Source organism: Oryctolagus cuniculus, chromosome 18, assembly GCF_964237555.1.
Source record: "Oryctolagus cuniculus chromosome 18, mOryCun1.1, whole genome shotgun sequence".
NCBI classification, from domain to species: Eukaryota; Metazoa; Chordata; class Mammalia; order Lagomorpha; family Leporidae; genus Oryctolagus; species Oryctolagus cuniculus.
In genome coordinates this window covers 50303376-50322586 of record NC_091449.1, presented here as the reverse complement: position 1 = coordinate 50322586, position 19211 = coordinate 50303376, and the positions used below count along the sequence as shown (strand labels likewise).

The 19211-nt window shown below is 53.3% G+C and overlaps 1 protein-coding gene across 3 annotated transcripts; it reads right to left on the bottom strand.

The window, feature by feature from the left end:
• Window positions 1-1432: 1432 nt before the first annotated feature.
• CES4A (carboxylesterase 4A) lies at window positions 1433-18620 on the bottom strand. Of its 3 annotated transcripts, XM_002711648.5 has the most exons (14): window positions 18403-18620; window positions 14434-14635; window positions 10276-10417; window positions 10061-10194; window positions 9604-9757; window positions 7890-7994; window positions 7705-7809; window positions 7525-7563; window positions 5871-6011; window positions 5306-5386; window positions 4888-5041; window positions 4155-4286; window positions 3870-3942; window positions 1433-2167 (listed from the first exon to the last, which is right to left on the bottom strand). In XM_002711648.5, the coding sequence occupies exons 1-14, from the start codon at window positions 18497-18499 to the stop codon at window positions 1999-2001; spliced, it is 1728 nt and encodes a 575-aa protein (XP_002711694.2). In that variant the 5' UTR covers window positions 18500-18620; the 3' UTR covers window positions 1433-1998. The 3 variants fall into 3 exon arrangements, with proteins under 3 accessions (XP_002711694.2, XP_051702889.1, XP_069919601.1); XM_051846929.2 differs by lacking the exon at window positions 14434-14635 and having other exon boundaries at window positions 18403-18531; XM_070063500.1 differs by lacking the exons at window positions 3870-3942; window positions 4155-4286 and having other exon boundaries at window positions 1940-2167.
• Window positions 18621-19211: the final 591 nt, after the last annotated feature.

Below are 19211 nucleotides of genomic sequence, written 5' to 3'. Positions count from 1 at the left end.
GTGGGTCAGACAGACCTGCATCAAACTCCCACCCTGCTGTCCACCACTAGCTCACGACTTTGGGCAAGTCTCTGCACCTCAGTTTTTTCATCTGTAAAATTGGGATAATAATCCTCACACGACAGGGCTGTTGTGAGGATAAGTATATACTTGCAAGGCTTTCCCTCTCCTCTAGCCATCACTTTATTTTGGGAGCTCAGAGACTGGGGTATGGAGGATTGGGTATCCCTCATCCCACAGGTCTATGAAGCTTCCACTTGTCCCAGGAACTCAGGAACTCTTAGGAACAAAGGACAAAATCAAAACTGTGGCTTGGGACATAAAACTGATGGGACGCTAATGATCATATCTGTGCACTATTCACAACAGCCAGAAGGTGGAACCCCAAATGCCCTTCAGTGGATGAATAAACAAAATGTGCACATGTATATGATGGAAAGTCATTCAGCCTTAGAAAGCAGTGCCATTCTGATATGGGCAACGACATGGATGAAGCTGGAAGACAATGTGCTAAGTGAAATAAATCCAGACACAAGGGGTGGGCCTTTGGTGCAGCACTTGGGATGCCCACATCCCATGTTGGAGTGCTTGGGTTCAAGTCCTGGCTGTGCTTCTGATCCCAACTTCCTGCTGATTCTCCCACAAAAACCCTACAAAAAAAACCAAGGCAATAAAACAAAAACTGTGGGCCAGTGCTGTGGCATAGCGAGTAAAGCCTCCGCCTGCAGCACTGGCATCGCATATGGGCCCTGGTTCCTGTCCCAGCTGCTCCTCTTCCGATCCAGCTCCCTGCTATGGCCTGGGAAAGCAGTGGAGGATGGCCCAAGTCCTTGGGCCCCTGCACCTGTGTGGGAGCCCCAGAAGAAGCTCCTGGCTCCTGGCTTCGGATCGGCTCAGCTCTGGCCGTTGTGACCATTTGGGGAGTAAACCAGCGGATGGAAGACCTGTCTCTCGGTCTGTAACTCTCTCTCTCAAATAAATAAATTTAAAAATCTTTAAAAAAACAAAAACAAAAAGCTGGGAGACTGGGACAGGCCAGGAAATGCAGGTTGAATTGCAGGAGAGAGGACAGAGAGTGAGGAGTCTGGAGGCAGCACTGAGGCCTAAGCTGATGGATAACAGCACGGGGCAGGGCTGTCTTGATGAACTGGCTGTGTTCTTGACACAATGAAAAAAAATGGAGGCAGCACTGAGACCTAAGCTGATGGATAACAGAGCACAGGGCATGGCAGCATTCTTGACACAAGGAAAAAAAAAAAAAAAAGCCAAGTGTTTTGCAGCCCAGGTATCTTTGCTGCAGTACCCTTTGACAGAGTGGAGCATACTGGCACAGCTCCAGCAGGGAGCACCCAACAAGCCACCCCTCCTCCAAGGGCTCAAACGGAGACACTAACCTCTCCACCCAAACCTTTTACAGACGGAGAAATCAAGCTCAAGTCAACATGTCTTTATTGAAGACATCCCTGTGTGCAGGCTTTGGGAGGACTTTGGTCATGGGGGGGTGGGGCAGGGATGAGTGTAGGCAGGGAAGAAGAGCCCAAGTTATGAAAACTTTGCTTACAATCACCAAAACAAAACAAAACAAACCCTGCCCAGGGCCTCAAGGCCAATGTGAATAAGCACAAGGTTGAGCAGGATGGACAGTAAATGACAAGCTGGGTGCAATGATGGACAGTGGCCATCTGGAGGGACTTTCCAGTAAGAAGGGGTGCAAGTAGATCTTGCAGGGTAGGAGGATTTGGACAAGAGAGAAGGGGAGTCTTCCTGAGGCTGGGGAGCTGGGCCTGGCCTAGCCTGATATAGACAGTGAGGTAGGGGGCATCATGGGATGTCAGGCTGGAGGGGGTGGGACAGGCTAAGGCTGCAGCTCTGACCTGAGGGCAGTAGGGAGCTCTGGCAGGCCCTAGATGGGTGCATACAGGACTCTTGACCCCTGATGTGTTCATGACCAGTCTTCCCAAAGCCATGCGGGACAAGCTCCCTCCTATGTAGCCACTCTCAGAACAGCCTCTGCTTCTCAGTTCTTTGAGGTTGGTGCAGCCTACTCCAAAAGGCCATCTTCTTCTCCCTGATCTTCACCCCTACACGCGTGGTAAGATCCAGCCGCAGGTACTTCTCATCCTTGTCGAAGCGTGGCCAGTAGGGCAGCTTCCCATCATTGGGATTTCTGTCCAGGAGGAGAAAGGAGTGAGAATTAGTCTTCTTCATTTTGACGCCTTCTCTCACTCTTCCTTCATTTTCTTTCCCCTTAGGAGCTGGGGTCCAAGAAAGCTTTTCAGAGATGGTACTTAGGTCTGTAAGGAAGCAGGAACGTGAGTGGTGGGGCAGGCCTTCCATGCAGAGCTAACTGTGTGTGCAAGATTCACAGACCAGGGCTTTCAGAGGAAGCCTGCTACGATTTAGATGTGGTTTGAGTTTGTCCCCCCAAAGGCTGATGTGCTAAAAACTTGGTCCCCAGTGTGGCAATGCTGGGAGGTGGTAGAACCTTTCAGATGTGGGGCTTTGTGGGAGGTAATTAGGTCATAGAGTACCACTCGCTGGAAGGATTAATGCAGTTCTCACAGGACCAGGCTAGTTCCTACAAGAATGGCTTGTTGGAGCCAGTGTTGTGGTACAGGCTACCCCCTGGGACACCAGCATCCCATATGAGCACCAGTTTGTGTGCTGGCTGTGCCATTTCCCATCCTGCTCCCTGCAAAAGTGCCTGGGAAAGCAGTGGAGGAAGGCCCAAGTACTTGGACCCCTGCTGCCCACTTGGGAGACTCAGATGGAATTTGAGTCTCCTGGCTTTGGCCTGGCCTAACCCCGGCCGTTGCAGCCATTTGGGGATTGAACCAGCAGATGGAAGATCTCCCTGTTTCTCCCTCTATCTCTGGAAATGTACTTTTCAAATAAACAAATTCATCTCTTTAAAAGAAAAGAGAGAGAGAATGGATTGTTATACGAAGAGCCAGCCTGGCCCTGGAATCTTGCTTGCTTCCTGTCCAGCTATGTCATCTCCCCCTTGCATATGTGTTCCCACCATGAGACTCCCTCCAGGCTCAGTAGCATTGAGCAGATGCCAGTGCCATGCTCTTGAATCTCCAGAATTGTGAGCTAAATAAACCTCTTTTCTTTATGAAGTATACAGCCTCATGTATTTTTTTAAATAGCAACAGAAAACAAACTAAGATAAAGAACAAGGATGGAGTTAGGTAAAAACAGAATGTGTGTGAAGGGACAGATGTGGGAAGGAGATGACAAGGAAAGATTTCAAAGGGACTTTGCTGCCAGGCTAATGGTCTGGGACTTTATCCTGGTGGCAGAAGGCATAGAGTTTTAAGCAGGTGAATGACTTGGTCAGATGCTATATCAGAAAGAGTCCTTAAGTCTTTAGGACACAAGGGGGATGGATGGAAAGGAGAGGATGTGGAGATAGGAAAGCAGTTACAATGCTAGCCAAAGCTTATTTCCGATGTCACCTCCTCTTGACGCCTACTCTGTCTACTCAGGCTGAACCAGACACCTCTCTCTGCTCTCTAAGTGCCTTGTGCTCCCCTGGTGCGGCACTCATTGTGCCTGATTGGAATTTTATGTTTTCCTGCGGTGAGCTACTGGAGAATGGGGCTCATGAACATGACATCCTCAGGTCCCAACCCCCAGTACTGGGCTGGGCAAAAGAGCTGGTGCCTGTGACCGTAGGATGTGTGAGTGGGGAGCGTGGGTCATAGCACAGGAAGGAACATATTCTAGTAAGGCTGAGGATCTCATGACTGATGGAGAAAAGTGAGGGAGAAGAAGCACTCCAGTGGGACGTGTAAGGGCAAACATCTGAAGCAGCTGGCCATTGGGTCTAGCCCTGCCCAGATGTGTCAGGGAGCCAGACTCACCCTGTGCGGGCAAAGTTGGCCCAGTATCTCATCATCCGGAAGCTGAGGGCCTTCTCTGCACCTGTGGATGGCCCTGGGAGCAGAACAGAATGTGGCATTTAGGACAAAGTCAGGAGCAGGGGATGCTGAACCTTCATCTTTTTGCTTCTGCCTCATGGCAGCATACTTCCATGTGGGAAAGCATTCCCTATTAGGGACCGGCAGGGCCCCTGTGGCCCACTGCTGGAGGGGCAGGTCTGCATATATAGGTGGGGAGGCTGGGGACGTCGGGTTGGACTTTAGCACCTTTGAAGAAAGGAGTTCCGAAGACGAAGCGGATCTCATCCCCGTGGTCTGCCCCATCAGTGCGAGGTTTGATAATTATGCCAGAGGAAGCATGGTGCTCAAACTCATACAAGTAGACAGGGAGGCCAGCATCTATGAACAGAGTAGCTGAGGAAGGTGGCAGGAAAAGCCCCAGCCTGGGCTTCCCCTCCATCCCATGCCTCCTCCCCACCTTCGCCTAACAGGGGAAAGAGCTCTGACCTCAGAATCAAGGGAACAGACTTGACACCTGTCTTACTACTCATTTTCTACGTGACCTTGGACAACTTGTCCAGCCCCTCTGAGTTGCGATTCCTCATCTGCAGCCTGCAAAGCTGAGACCTGTTTTATGTGATGGTGGCAAGGATCACAGAAGCCTTCTTCTCCTTCTGGAAGCTTCCTTTCTTGGCCTGGCATTTAAGGATCTTTGGTGCTTTTCCTCTCCAGCATCACTTTTGATCTCTCACCCACAGGTTCTCCAAGCCCCAGTCAGGACTTTCAAGGTTCCCCTAAGTCTATCCTCTCAGCCAGGAAGCCACCCTCACCATCCTAGGCTCTCTCCCTGGTAAGCTGAGGCCCTGCTCCCGTCCCTAGGGCAAAGCTGGCTACCTCCTCTGTGGCACCCCGGGATCCTGCTCCAGCCAGAAGTACAGAGTGGTAGATGAGCAGTGGAGGGGGACAAGCCTGTGTGGCCACTCCTGGGTCCCCCACCTACCCCGGTGGTAGCGAGCAGCCTGCAGTGTGGAGTAGACGAAGGTGGCATCTCCAGCTAAGTCTATCATGTGGTTCCGGTACGTCTTCCAATTATGCTTGTCGCTGCTGCTCAGGTACTCCTCCATCACGAGTGGTATCTGCTCCTTAGTGACATTCTGGGAGGGAGGCCACACTTACCCTGAGGCCTGCAGTGGACTCAGACTCGGCCCCCTAGGAGTTTTGGGAAAGGGGAGCTTCCTGGCAGGTCTTACCCCTTGTTTTTGCTGCATGAGAACTGCCTCCCATGACCCCAGAGCGGTCTGGGAGACCTTGTGTATCCCATGCCAACCCCCCTGGAACCCCACAAGAAAGAACGTTTCCCTGGGTGGGAGCTCTAAGGAAGAAGAGGGGTCCACCCTGCCCCCTGCAGGACCTCTCACCAACAGGGTGCTTATACTCCACAGCAGCCTGGTGAGGATTTTCTTTCTCATTAGGTTCACGTTGAGTGGGAACTTCGTGATCTGCCCATAAGACAAGGACCGGGGGGTTGGTCAGACCTCAGCAGCGGGAGGGATTCTGAGCAGAACCACACCGGCTGCAAGGGCCTTGCCCATCGCGGCAGTGGGTTGTCAGACAGAGCTCACAGCCCCGGAAGAGACCATGGCCCTCTCTTGCCTCCTGCCTCCTGTCCATTACTAACTCCTGTACCAGAGCTGAAATGGGGCTGGACCACCTACCCTGACCCAGGAGCAAGGCAGGGCCCCAGGATTTGCCCGGAGGCTTGAGAATGGACATGACAACCCTTCTACACTATGACCTGAGGAACTGGAGCTCCTAGACCTCCAAGAGACCAGTCGCTCTTCTCCCCGCCTCTCCTGCATTGTTCCCGGCCAGTGACTACAGGAGACTCCCCAGCACTGTGGCACCTCTGGAGGGATACAGGGACCTGACCCAGAGACATCTTCTGCTGCCCCCACTGCGGTTAGCACCCCTATATTCACTTACAAAGGGCAAGAGCCAACTGAACTCCTGGTTGTTGACACCTAGAAGGTAGGGGACAGGTAGAACCTGCCCCCGGGTCCAGAGCACCACAGGGTCATCTGGAAATACCACGCCGTCCACCACAGCACCCATGAGCCATGTCGTCTGCAAGGCAAGGGGCATTTCCTGTCAGTCCTCACACATACCCTCCCAGGGTCCCTGTGTCCTTACGTGCCCAGCTCAGCAGGTCCTCATCAGAGGTGCTCTGCCCAGGCTCTTTGAAAAAAACTGGGACTGGCCATGCTGACTTTGGGAGAGTGGATGTGGGTGGGGACCAGAACAGACAGGACCAGGTTACTGGCACCTGGGATGCCTGCCCCACATAGCTCACCCCCTCACCTTTGAAAATCTTTGCTAGATGTTACTTTACTGAGGACTGCCCTACCCATTCTATTGAAAACTCCAGGGCTGGCACTGTGGCGCAGTGGGCTAAGCCTCCACCTGTGAAGCCTGCATCCCATGTGGGCTCCGGGTCAAGTCCTGGCTGCTGCACTTCTGATCCAGCTCCCTGCTAATGCACCTGGGAAAGCAGCAGAAGATGGTCCAAGTCCTTGGGCCCTTGCTGCTCATGTGGGAGATCTGGATGGAGTTCTTGGCTCCTGGCTTCGGCCTGGCCCAGTACCAGCTATTGTGGTCATTTGGGGAATGAACCGGTGGAGGGAATATCTCTTGCTCTCCCATTCTCTCCCCATCCCCCTCTCTCTGTAACATATTCTTTGAAATAAATAAATAAATCTTTATTTGAAAAATAAAATAAAATTCCACTTCTCCCGAAGCAGGCATTGAGCCTAACAGTTAAGGTGTCGGCTGTCCCATATCAGAGTGCCTGGCTTTGGTGTCCAGCTTTGGCTTCTGGCTCCAGCTTCCTGCTGCTGCAGGCCCTCAGAGGCAGCAGTGATGTCCTTGATGGAGGGATTTCTGCCACCCACGCTGGAGACCTGGATTAAAACTCCAGCTCCCAGCTTTGGCCTGGCCCAGCCCCAGCCTTTGAGGGCTTTTAGGGAGTGGCCCAGAGGATGGAAGCACTCTCTGTCTCTCTGCCTCTCAAATAAATGAATAAAATTTAATGGGGCCGGTGCTGTGGTGTAGTAGGCTAAGCCTCTGCCTGCAGTGCCGACATCCCGTATGGACACTGGTTTGTGTCCCAGCTGTTCCTCTTCTGATCTAGCTCTCTGCCTATGGCCCGAGAAAGCGGTAGAAGATGGCCTAAGTGCTTGGGCCCCTGCACTGTATCGGAGACCTGGAAGAAGCTCCTGGTTCTCAGCTTTGGATCAGCTCAGCTCTGGCCATTGCAGCCATCTCAGGAGTGAACCAGCAGATGGAAGACCTTTCTCTGTCTCTCCATCTCTCTGTCTGTAACTGTACCTCTCAAATAAATAAATAAATCTTTAAAAATTTTTTAAAAATGCTACCCCTTCCAACAGGCCTGACCCCCTTACCCTTCCCATCTGTTGCTATTCACATACCATTTACTTTTAGGGATTATGGTTTCTCCCCACTGGAACAATAGTTCCATTAGGAAAGTGCTATTGGGCTGAACATTCCCCTGCACACCCTGAGTGCAGGCACACAGTAGGTATTCAACAAATACTGCAGTTACAGAATGCAGCCTGCTCACCTCCCAAGGATCTCTCCGGACGTTCACGTGGAAGAATCTCTGCAGGGGAATGGAAAGGATCAGAGTTACAGGAAGTCCCCCCAGTGTGTTCCTGCCACAGGGCCTCTGGGGAAGTGCCTGGGGGTGGCTGGGCACCAGGATAGGAGAGTGTCCCACAAGCAGCTGGGATGCTCCACCTACCATCTTCCTGGACACACGCATCACTTGGGCCCCTGACAGAGCCCTCAGGCAGTCTACCATGATCCGGGAGCTGTTGTGGCTGCAGCCAGCCAGGTGGGCAACCTTCTGCAGAGAGAAGAAGGGGGCTCTGGGGTGTCCCCGTTCTGCATCCCCTTGCTGAGCCCTGAAGGAGGAGACACACCTACCTTGGCCACCTTCAGTGGCTCCTGAGTGATGAAGATTTTCATTAGGGCAGTGCCACTTTGGGAAATGGCCCGATGGAAGAGACCCTGGGCTAGGGGTGACAGCATCTGTAGGGGTGGAGAGTGGAGCACCCTCAAGATACGCAAGTCAGGCCCCTTGGGTGCCTTTCTGGCCATTGCTGGACAGTCTGAGGGAGCCTTGGGGGGGCAGGCAGCTGGGAGGGAGTTGGGAGCCCTAGAGTGGGATCGTGAACCTGCCTCCAGTGCTCTCCTGCCTCTGGTCTGTGCATGGGTCCCAGGGATTCTGGAATTCTGGGATTGTGGCATTTGTAGGCAGGGGGTTTCCTCTGTTACATATTAGAAATGGGGGTGGTAGGATGCCTGCATCCCATATCAGAGTGCCTGAGTTTGAGTCCTGTCTCTGATCCCAATTCCAGCTTCCTATAGGGTACTTGGACCCCTTCCTCCCATGTGGGAGATCCAGATTGAGTTCCTGACTCCTGGCTTGGCCTGGCCAACCCCCAGCTGTAGTGGGAATTTGGGGAGTGAACTAGCGAATGAAATCTCTATATCCATCTCTGTGTCTGTCTCTCTGCCTTTCAGATCAATTTTAAAATTATAAAGAATCTTTTTAAGTCTTAAAAGAAATGGATGACTGGGTGGGAGGGGCCCCACCATGCCCACAGCCCCAGTGACCTGTGTGATACCTCTTAGCCTCTCTCCATTGCCCAAGTCCTGGGGCCCCCATCTTCTCCTTTGGATACCTCGGACTTCAGGTAGCACACCTGCTCCATCTGGCCAATGCCCATCTAGGTACTGATATCTTACTCCACGTTATCCACTCAGCCCCAGGGCCTCCCCTGTCTTCTCTGTTTGTCCCCACACCCCAGCTGCTCCGGTCCTGTCTATCTGGGCTCCTGCATCGCACAGAGCCATCTTCTCCATCCTCTCCACCCTTCCTGCTTCTCTTTGAGAACCAACCCCCATTGCCTCCACTGCTATAGACATTATTGCTGAGTAGTCTCTCTCCAAGTCTCTGCTCTTTCATCTTTTTGACTCACTGACCTCTCTCTCTAAATGCACAACTGATTGTATAACTCCTCTGCTTAAAATCTTTCCCTGCTCTCCAGTGCACTTTGGATAAAATTGCTTAATTTATCTGGGCCTCAGCTTCTTCATCCGGGGAACGGGACAACACCTTTGCTGTTCTTTATGGACTGTTGAAAATTAAATGAGTGAAGATGTGTAAGGTGCTTCGAGAGTGCCTGCACACAGGTGTTAGAGTATAGTCACCACTGTGGCCCACAAGGCCCCACGTGATGTGGTCCCTGCTCACTTCCCAGCCATGTGTCCCTCACAGGTACCTTTATATCCACATTCCAGGCACACTGCGGGCCAGTAGTCCCCCGAGAGTCAGGGTCAAAGATGAATTTCCACCCAGGCTCCTGACTCAGGTCTGGCCTGTGGCCCCAGTCTTGCCCAGAGGATGGATGATGGGGTTCGGCAGGGGAGATCTTGCTCTGGGGGCGGGGCTCAGTTCAGTCATCAGGCTACCCCTGATTGGAGCAGACAGCCTCGACTGTGAGGGCGAAGGCAGATCTGCGGACTGGCGAGTCCTCGTACGCACAAACCTGCACGCAAGTCAGGGCCGCGGAAGACACTCTTATGCAAAAACGCAGCCTGCGTCTGTGCAGGTCGGTGGGGGCGTTGAGCTCACCAGTCCTGAGATGGAGATGGCCCCCGCCGACTGGCCAAACAGGGTCACACGGTTCCGGTCCCCACCAAATGCTTCAATGTTCTCCTGCACCCAGAGCAGAGCCGCCAGCTGGTCCAGCAGGGCCCAGTTTCCGCGGGCCTGGCTGTCACCCGTGCTGGGCAGGCAATAGTCAAGGTTAGGGTCATGGCCCTCGGCAGTCGAGGTGAGGAGGTTCCCACCCCGCCCAGCCCTCCCATGCCGCTGGTAGACCCAGTCTGGGCACCATACATCCTCAGAGTCAGGTCCGAGTTGACTGTTGACTGTATCGAGCCACGCCCTTTCCATCAAGAGTGTCAATCAAGCCCGTCCGGGCCACGTTCTCCACGTGGGCCCACCCCCATACCACGCCTCCCTCCTTACACCCAATCCCCGCCTCCTCCTCCCAGAGGAGGCCCGCCCCCGGGCAGGCCCCGCCCACCTCAGGAAGCCCAGGATGCCGAGCCTGTACTGCAGGAGCACCAGCACCACCTTCTCGCGGGCGGCCAGCTCTGAGCCCTCGTACGTGGTAGCGGAGCCCACGAGGAAGGCGCCTCCCGGGAACCAAACCATCACCTGGGCGAGGAAAGCCGGGACCTGAGCGGGGCGCTGGGGTGGCAGAGTGAGGAGGCGGGGCACGGAGGGCCGAGAACTCACCGGCAGCGCGGGGTCCCCAGGCGCGCGCACGGGCGCGTACACGTTCAGGTACAGACAGTCCTCGCTGAAGCGCAGCCACTTGTATTGCTTCCGCGTGCTGAAGTACATGGAGGTTATCTGGCCCCAGGACTCCTGCAGGCACCTGCGGGCACCGTGTCAGTGAGTCTGGGCCCGGGTCAGTGGAGGCAGCGGGGTCGTCCCGATGGCTTCCACCCAGGGTCCCCAATGAGGCGATAGAACCGAACACAAATCCCGGCGCGGTAGCCTCTGGGCGGCGTGTGTGTGTCCCCGCTGCGGGAGGCTTTCCCTAGCTTGAGTGTCCAGGATTGGGAGCCCGTTGGCCTCCCTCTGCCTTGCCCCAGGGGCCTGCCTGGGGAGAGAGTCCTTGCTTCTGCTGGAGACCCTGGCCGTGCCCTCAAGGAGAATTTGGGCACACCCCAGGCTTTCATGCCCCTCCCTCCCCTTATTCTCCCTTCTGCCCCCGGAACAGCTCGGGAACACCCCACTCCATTCCCATAACTGCTGCCCTGCTAGGCCACCACTGTCTCAGTCCTGGACTCCACCCAACCTCTTCATACTCCTTCTCCAGGGATTGATACAAAACACAAATGCAGCCATGTCACTCCCCTTCTCAAAACCAGCCGGGGGTCACTCAGACTGACTCAGGGCCTCCTCTCCCTCCAGTCATTTCCTCCCCAGCACCCTTTGCTGAAGAAATATATGGTGCCTGACCTCCCACCTCCAAGACTCCTGTGCCTATCGCCTTTCTGCCAAAAGCCTGCTCTGTCCAGCAAACTCCTGCTCATTGGGGTATTTAAGACCCAGCCCAGGGAGTGCCCTCTGCTGGACACGTTCCCCTCTGGGCCCCACCAAGTGCTATGGCCCAGACTGTATACTGGTTGGAGTTACTTCAGTTGGTTGTTTTTGTCTCTGAGGGTGGACTTGCTGAGTCCTGGCTCACAGCCCAGTCCCTTGTCCTGTGTGCCCATTTGAGGAACTAATGGAACATGGGCTGTCTGGACATCTCACCTTTTCTCCCTACTGACCCAGCTCCTTTGGGTTGGGGCTGGACCCTTTTGGCTGTGTGCAGGAAACCTTGCCTACCTGTTCCTCTGCTTCCTGCCCCTCTTGTCCCAGCCTGTACCCCAGCATCACATGCACCCCATCTTGATCAGGCCTTCCCAACACCATTTCAACGCGCCCTATCCACCCCTCTCCCCCCACCCCACCCCCTGAGCAACTCTCCTGTCCTCCCCTCTACCCCAGCCCTGCTCTCTAAGGTCACCAGCAGGCGGCTCACCTCTCTCTGCGGGTCACTTTCAGCTAAGGCTGGTGTAGGGTGCTACCTGATAAACCACATCCAACATGGAGAGCCAGGGCTCTGCCAGCCAGGAACTGGGGTTATGGAGAGCCTGAGGCCTCTGTCCCCATCCCACCACCAGAGCCACTCCTGTCCTGGTCACCTGTGACCGCCATCTTGCTAAATCTCTGTTGTTGCTTTACTTGCCCCGGCAGCCCTTCCGCTGGGCTCACCAAGCTGCTCTCGTTGAGTAGTGTTGCCTCTCTGGCTTCCGTGACGCCTGTCTCTCTTGATTTTCCTGCCATCTCATCAGTAGTTCCTCCTTCTGGCTCAGCTATAAGCATGAGAGAGCCCAGTCCTGGATCCTTGATCCTCAGCTCTTCTGACTTTTTTTTTTTTTTTTTTTGACAGGCAGAGTGGACAGTGAGAGAGAGAGACAGAGAGAAAGGTCTTCCTTTGCCGTTGGTTCACCCTCCAATGGCTGCCGCAGCCGGCATGCTGCAGCCAGCGCACCACGCTGATCCGATGGCAGGAGCCAGGTGCTTCTGCTGGTCTCCCATGGGGTGCAGGGCCCAAGCACTTGGGCCATCCTCCACTGCACTCCCTGGCCACAGCAGAGAGCTGGCCTGGAAGAGGGGCAACCGGGACAGAATCCGGCACCCCGAACCCGGTGTGCCGGCGCCGCTAGGCGGAGGATTAGCCTAGTGAGCCGCAGTGCCGGCCTGACTGTTCTACACAGATTTTTTGTACCCAGGTCCAGGGCTTGACACCACTGACATGCTGTTGTCATTGACACGCTGATGCCCAGTTTATGTCCAGCCCCTTTTGTCTGACCACCAGCTCCCTTCTCCACGCAGACGTCACTCAGCGTGTCAGACTTGGCATGTTCCAAAATGAGCTTTTGTTTTTTCTCAAACCCACTCTTGCTACAGTTTCCCCCATTTTGGTAAACAGTACTCCATTCCCTTGGTTGCTCCGGCTCCAGACTCTTCAGTATCGGACTCTTCCCTTGTGGGGAATTACATCCAAGTCTCCAGCAAATCATCTCCATTTTATTTTCAAAATAAACCTGGAACCCGACTTCTTCCCAACACCTCTACTGTGTTACTCTGATAGAAGCCACCGCCTCTGGAGCATCCTCCTTTCTCCCTGCCTCTCCTTAACCACCTACCCCCTGGGCCATTCCCAGCAACTCAGAATCCTCCACCTGCTGCTCTGTGTTCAAACCGTCATTGTTCTCATAGTTTGTGGCCAGTACTCAACAAGCAGCACTCAGCTTCTGTGCAATGGACACCCTAATGTCTAATCCCCTGATGCTCAGGCTTCCAACGATGGTCATGCCAGGCCTGTCACCAGATCCTTCGAGTTCCCGATAATAGTCACAGAATGTTCAGCATGCCTGAAGTCGCTCAGTGACAGCCAGTGTTTGGGCAGTGAACACCATGGTGTTCCAGCTGTTCTAGCAGCGTAAGCCCATGCTTAACAACTAGGCACCGAGACTGATAGCTGTTTTTTTTTTTTTAAATATATTGTGATGCGCAGGTTCTCACAGTAGATATTTTTCTAAAACTTGTGCTTTGACCAACCGATGCTGAGCATTGCTGGTGACTGCCGCAGAACGTTCTGGACAGATCACTCAATGATCTGAAATAGCTTTAATACACTTGTTCTGGATACAGTGGCAAGTTACATACTTCCAAGGACAATAATTGTCCCAATATGCTGTGTGACTGAGGGCCTGAGCACAGCTGGAAATGGTGGCATGACTCTGGGACATTAAAACTGAAATAGAGGGGGCTGGCGCTGTGGTGTAGCACTGGCATTCCAGTTGGGGAGCAGTTCGAGTCCTGGCTGCTCCACTTCTGACCGAGCTCCCTGCTAATGCACCTGGGAAAGCAGTAGAAGATGGTTGGGGCCAGTGCCGTGGCTCAATAGGCTAATCCTCCGCCTGCGGCGCCGGCAACCCGGGTTCTAGTCCCGGTCGGGGTGCCGGATTCTGTCCCGGTTGCCCCTCTTCCAGGCCAGCCCTCTGCTGTGGCCCGGGAGTGCAGTGGAGGATGGCCCAAGCCCTTGGGCCCTGCACCCGCATGGCAGACCAGGAGAAGCACCTGGCTCCTGGCTTCAGATCAGCGTGGTGTGCCGGCCGCAGCGGCCACTGGGGAGTGAACCAACGGAAAAAAGGAAGACCTTTCTCTCTGTTTCTCTCTCTTACTGTCCACTCTGCCTGTCAAAAAAAAAAAAAAAAAAAAAAAAAAAAAAAAAGATGGTCGGGGTACATGGGCCCTTGCACCCTTGTGGGACACCCAGATGAAACTTCTGGCTCGTGGCTTTGCCTGTTGTGGCCATTTGGGGAATGAACCAGCAGATGGAAGATCTCTCTCTCTCTCTCTCTCTCTCTCTGATTCTGCCTCTCCTTTTCTGTAACTCCTTCAAATAAAATAAACAAATCTTAAAAAAAAAATAAAAACTGAACTAGGACTTGTCCATTTTCCATCTTGGCACGCCCTCTGCAGGGAAAGGATGGTAGTGCTTGTGCTTAAACTCCAGGGGAAAGGCAAGCTCAGGTCAGGCTCGGCCGTAGGGGTATGAGAGATCCTCGCTCCTCAGCCAGGGTTAGGAAATTTAACTCCCCAGTAGGTCCTGGGCACAGTTCATGACCACTTACCCCACGCCTGGAGTTTTCCCATGGGAAACTCAGAACAGCACTATCCGTGCCTTAAAAGACCATCTGGATGAAACTCCTCATTGTATAATTGGACACTGCCTGCCTGCGGTCACAGGCTATGTTCTCAGTGAGCGATTCAAAGCACCCCCCTCAGGGTCTGCCCCACTCCCCACGGGCGTTCCCCGGTTCTTACGAAGGGGGGTAGGTGGTGGCGTGTCGGATTCCTTTCCACGGCTCCAGGGGCTCTGGGGGAGCAAATCTGCGAGCACCCACAGGAGGTTTGGAGAAGGGGACTCCTAGGAAGACGTGGATGGGCGTCTTCCCCACGTGCATCTGCTTTCCTTGGAGGGTCCCGTATTTGGTGACCACTAGGGGCCTCTTGGTGTGCAAGGCACCTGGGGAGAGAAGGGAGTGAAGGGTCACTCCAGCTCAGTCATTCGCAGCCATGAGTGGGACCCTGGTTGGTCCCTGGGAAGACCCAGCTGCTGCTGTTGTAACAAGCAAAAAGCTTTAAGCTTTTCCTAACAGCTGTGTATTTGCCCACTTTTCCTTGTGTTTCTTCCAGAATTTTTCTTTCATTATTTGATTTAAGATTTCAAAGCTGTGTTAGTAGGTACATAAAAGTTCATGTCTGCTATAGGATCTATTTCTTCTTGTATCAGCTAATGTCGAAAACTGTGTAACCCATTTTAATTCCTGTTTGATATGAATACAGCTATACCTCTTTTCTTGGTGCTAACATTTACCTGGCATATTTCTGGGCAGAAGTCACAAACATGTGTATTCTGACTCATGCACACTCACATTCATACTCACATGTACATGCAAATCACACATACTTAGGTATGCATGAGCATGGCTCATCTGCAAGGAAAAATGCAGAAGCACAAGTCAAGGGCATGCCCGTGTGCATGCCTACACATCCACAGAAGCGTGGTTACACATAGATGACAACATATCCACCTGCAGCAATCACATAGCTCACACACGCACACTCACATGTCCATGGGACAAGCATACATGCCCCTCATGGAATAGATATGAAGTAGGACAAACTGAATCTGGCCTCTGCCTATGGCTCCTTCCTGAAATGCTCTAGTCAATTTCTCTCCCTCTCCCCTTTATCAAATGGAATTGTTTTGTGCCTCGGTCTTTGGGGGCAGAAAGCAAATCTGATCCAAAAAGTTACTGATCCTGGCCGTGCATCAGAATCTTCTAGAGATTGCTGTAAAAATACAGATTCCTAGGTCCTGCCTCATGCTCTCTGAAGGACAACCTCAGGGTTACATCAGGAAATCATAAGTGCACATCTCCCCAGGAGATTTTGATGCAACTGGATTTTGAAGGAGCATTTGGAATTGGTATGATAGAGCACACGGCCACACTCCCAGCTGCCAGCTGCCAAGGCTGTCCCTTGGCTCACATCCCAGGGCTCCCCAGGTCTTACAGAAGCAACCTCGGGGCACAAAGGAGAAACTGTAATGGTGGCCATCTGGGCACACAGGCAGGTCATCGGGGCAAGCGGCCACCCCAACCTTCCTGTGTGTGTGCAGCTCTTTATGGTTTGCAAAGCTTTTTCACATGGGCTGCTTACAACCTGGGGGAGCCAGGGAGGCCCAGGGGCCCAGAGAGGGGCAGTGAGAGCCTGCAGCCTCGCAGCACAGAGCCAGGAGGCTGAGATCTGTCACGCTTCCTGTATTTTCCCTGAGTCCAGCAGTTACCCATGATGGAGGAGCCAAAAGCAATGATTCATGGGTCTTTTGTTGTAAGCCAGCATTGTGCTACTTTCTACATGTTATCTCACCTCAGCTTTCCAAAAAATGTGTAGGGCAGGGGCCAGCGCTGTAGTGCAGCAGGTTAAGCCACTGCCTGAAATGCTGGCATCCTATGTGAGCACAGGGTTCATGTCCTGGCTGCTCCAGCTCCTTGCTAAGGAGACTGGGAAAGCAGGGAAAGATGGTCTATTCATAAATAAAAGATTTATTTATGATATTTTGAAAGTCAGAGTTAGAGAGAGAGAGAGAAGGACACACACACACATACAGAGAGAGAGAGAGAGAGAGAGAGAGAGAGAGAGAATCTTCCACCTGCTGCTTCACTCCCCAGATGACTGAAACAACTGGCACTGGAGCCAGGCCAAAGCCAGGAGGCAGGAGCTTCTTCCAGATCTCCCATGTGGGTGCAGGGGCCCAAGCACTTGAGCCATCTTCCACTGCTTTCCCAGGCTGTCAGCAGGGAGCTGGATGGGAAGTGGAGCAGCCAGGACTCAAACCGGCACCCATGTGGGATTGCCGGCACCACATGCAGACTTAACCTACTACACCACAATGCTGGCTCCATAAATTTTTTTGTAAAAGAAAATCAGGGTCAGCCTTCCTAGTAGTCATAAAGTGCTAATTAGAACCAGGAGTTGTAACTTCTACCTAATAAATTAAAAAACAAGAGCACCCAGTTCCGGTGAAGATGCAGTGAGAAGGATATTCACATATGCTGCTGGAGGAAGACAAATTGACACAGTGTCTTGGGAAAACAGTTGGGCAAAATGTATAAAGAACCGTGAAAATTTCATATGCCTCAATAATTCCACTTCAGAGTCCCTCCCCTGTGCGAGTAGAAACACATCAAAGCAGAAACCTTGGAGCAGGTGTTTGGCCTGGCAATTAAAATAGACACTGATTAAGAAGCTCGGGGTGTGGCTTCCATATCCAGCTGGGGCTCCTTTCTCCAGCTTCCTGCTATTGCAGACCCTGGGAGGCAGTGGTGATGGTTCAAGCAGCTGGGTTCCTGGCACCCATGTGGGAGACCTGGATGGAGTTTCCAGATCTTGGCTTCCTGTTGTGGGCATTTGCAGAGTGAAGTAGTGAATGGGAGCTATCTCTGTGTCTCTCTCTCTTTTTTTTTGACAGGCAGAGTGGACAGTAAGAGAGAGGGAGACAGAGAGAAAGGTCTTCCTTTGCCATTGGTTCACCCTCCAATGGCTGCCGTGGCCGGCGCGCTGCGGCTGGCACATAGCGCTGATCCGAAGCCAGGAGCCAGGTACTTCTCCTGGTCTCCCATGGGGTGCAGGGCCCAAGCACTTGGGCCATCCTCCACTGTACTCCCGGGCCACAGAAGAGAGCTGGCCTGGAAGAGGGGCAACCGGGATAGAATCCGGTGCCCCGACCGGGACTAGAACCCCGTGTGCTGGCGCCGCAGGAGGAGGATTAGCCTATTGAGCCATGGTGCCGGCCACCTCTGTGTCTCTTAATTAGAAAACAGAACCAGAAAGCAACAACCTTTCTGAATCGTCATCCTCTATTTACCTTAAGGAACACTGGAAGCATCCTTTATAACTGGGCAAAGTAAACATAGCTAGAAACCCAAACTACAAACTGCTTTTGGTAAGATTCTGAGTGAAAAACAGCACAAAGTATTAATTATGTACGTGCTAGCATCACAGCTATGTCTAATTGTACAATAAAAAGATTTCTAAAATGCACCAGAATACCAGAAGTTGTTTTAGCAAGCTTTCCTTCAAATTAAAAAATGATGTATTCACATAGGCAAAAGTGACTTACGGTCACCAGGGTAATTTTGAGGCACTGACACGGGAAGCTGGAAATGTCCCAGATTTTGATCTGGATGGTGGTTACATGTAGCATATCATATTATTATATAAAGGATGTCATATCTGCTATACCTAACTGTATAGCTAGCAGGTGTGCATCATGTTGGATGTATCTTCTAGCTTAACAAGCACTTGTAAAAACTGTAACAATGATTTTAAAAAGAAACAAAGACCCAGGAGAATAACTTGCAGGTGGCCAAGAGGCCTGTGGAGGGAGAGGGAGGCAGAAGCAAGATTGTGGCTTGAGAGGAGGAAGGCGGGAAAGATACACTCCCCCCCCACGTTCTCACCACCCCCCACCCCGCCCGCCCGGTGTGGTGTCAGTCCTGGCATTCCTCACTTTCCACCCAGCCCTGTGGACTTGTGCAGAAATTCCAGCGGGGCTGGGGGGGGGGGTTGGGGGAGGGAATAGCACCTGGAAGTGTCACTCTTCCTCTGCCCAGCACTTGTCTGCGCTCACGCCCTGCCCTCCCCAGGAGAGGTTGAGCAGGGGCCTGACCCTGGGTCCCCGTACCCCTGCGGGCTGACACCTTCAGGCAGGGCTGAGGGTCTTACCCAGGGCTGTCTGCTCCATCAGGCAGAGGGCGAGGACCAGGCGCAGGCTCCAGCTCACGCTCCAGCTGGCGTCGGCCACGGGCCGGAGTGCTGTCATCACTGTGGGTGTCAGGTGGTAGCCGCAGTACGTGAACACAGGCAGTCCCACTTTTATCTTCCCTTAATCCCCAGGTACTGGGGCGGAAGGAATTAGGAGCAGCTTCTGTCCAGCCCACAGCCTTGTCCCTGCCTTGGGGTGACAGGTGACGCTGGCTGCTCTAGGTTCTTGTGAGCGACTGGCCGGCCTGCAATCCCTGTCTGGTTTGCTCAATGGCCTGAAGGTGAACCAGTGTGAGTCAGGCTCTGAGCGCACAGTAGGTGCTAAGGTCGGAGCAGAGCACCTGGCCCATTGGCCACGCGGCCCTGGGCTTCCTCTCTGGGGCTGGAAGGGTCTCTTTGCTCAAACAATCACTTACCTGTCCTTCCTCACAAATCCCAGACGCCTCAGCTGGGACCATCAGGGAGCAGTGGACTCCACGCCCGGCCTGGGATGTCAACGTGGCCGCTGCCCTCACAGGCTCACGGCCCAGCTCGGGGGAGCAGAGCTGGGGGCGACCAGTCTGCAGGTTCACCGCAGTCTGGGTGGACATGGGAGCCCAGGGGGCGTCCAGAGCCTGGCGGTGGCAAGGAAGTTTCCCTGGACGAGAAGGAATCTTCGGAAGAAAAGCTGGCAAAGGGTTAGCCAGCAAAGGAAGGCATGTTTGCTGTTTAAAGTCGCAGGAGCAAGGGTTGGGGGCGGGGAGGGAGAGAGGACAGCTCCACCTGCATTC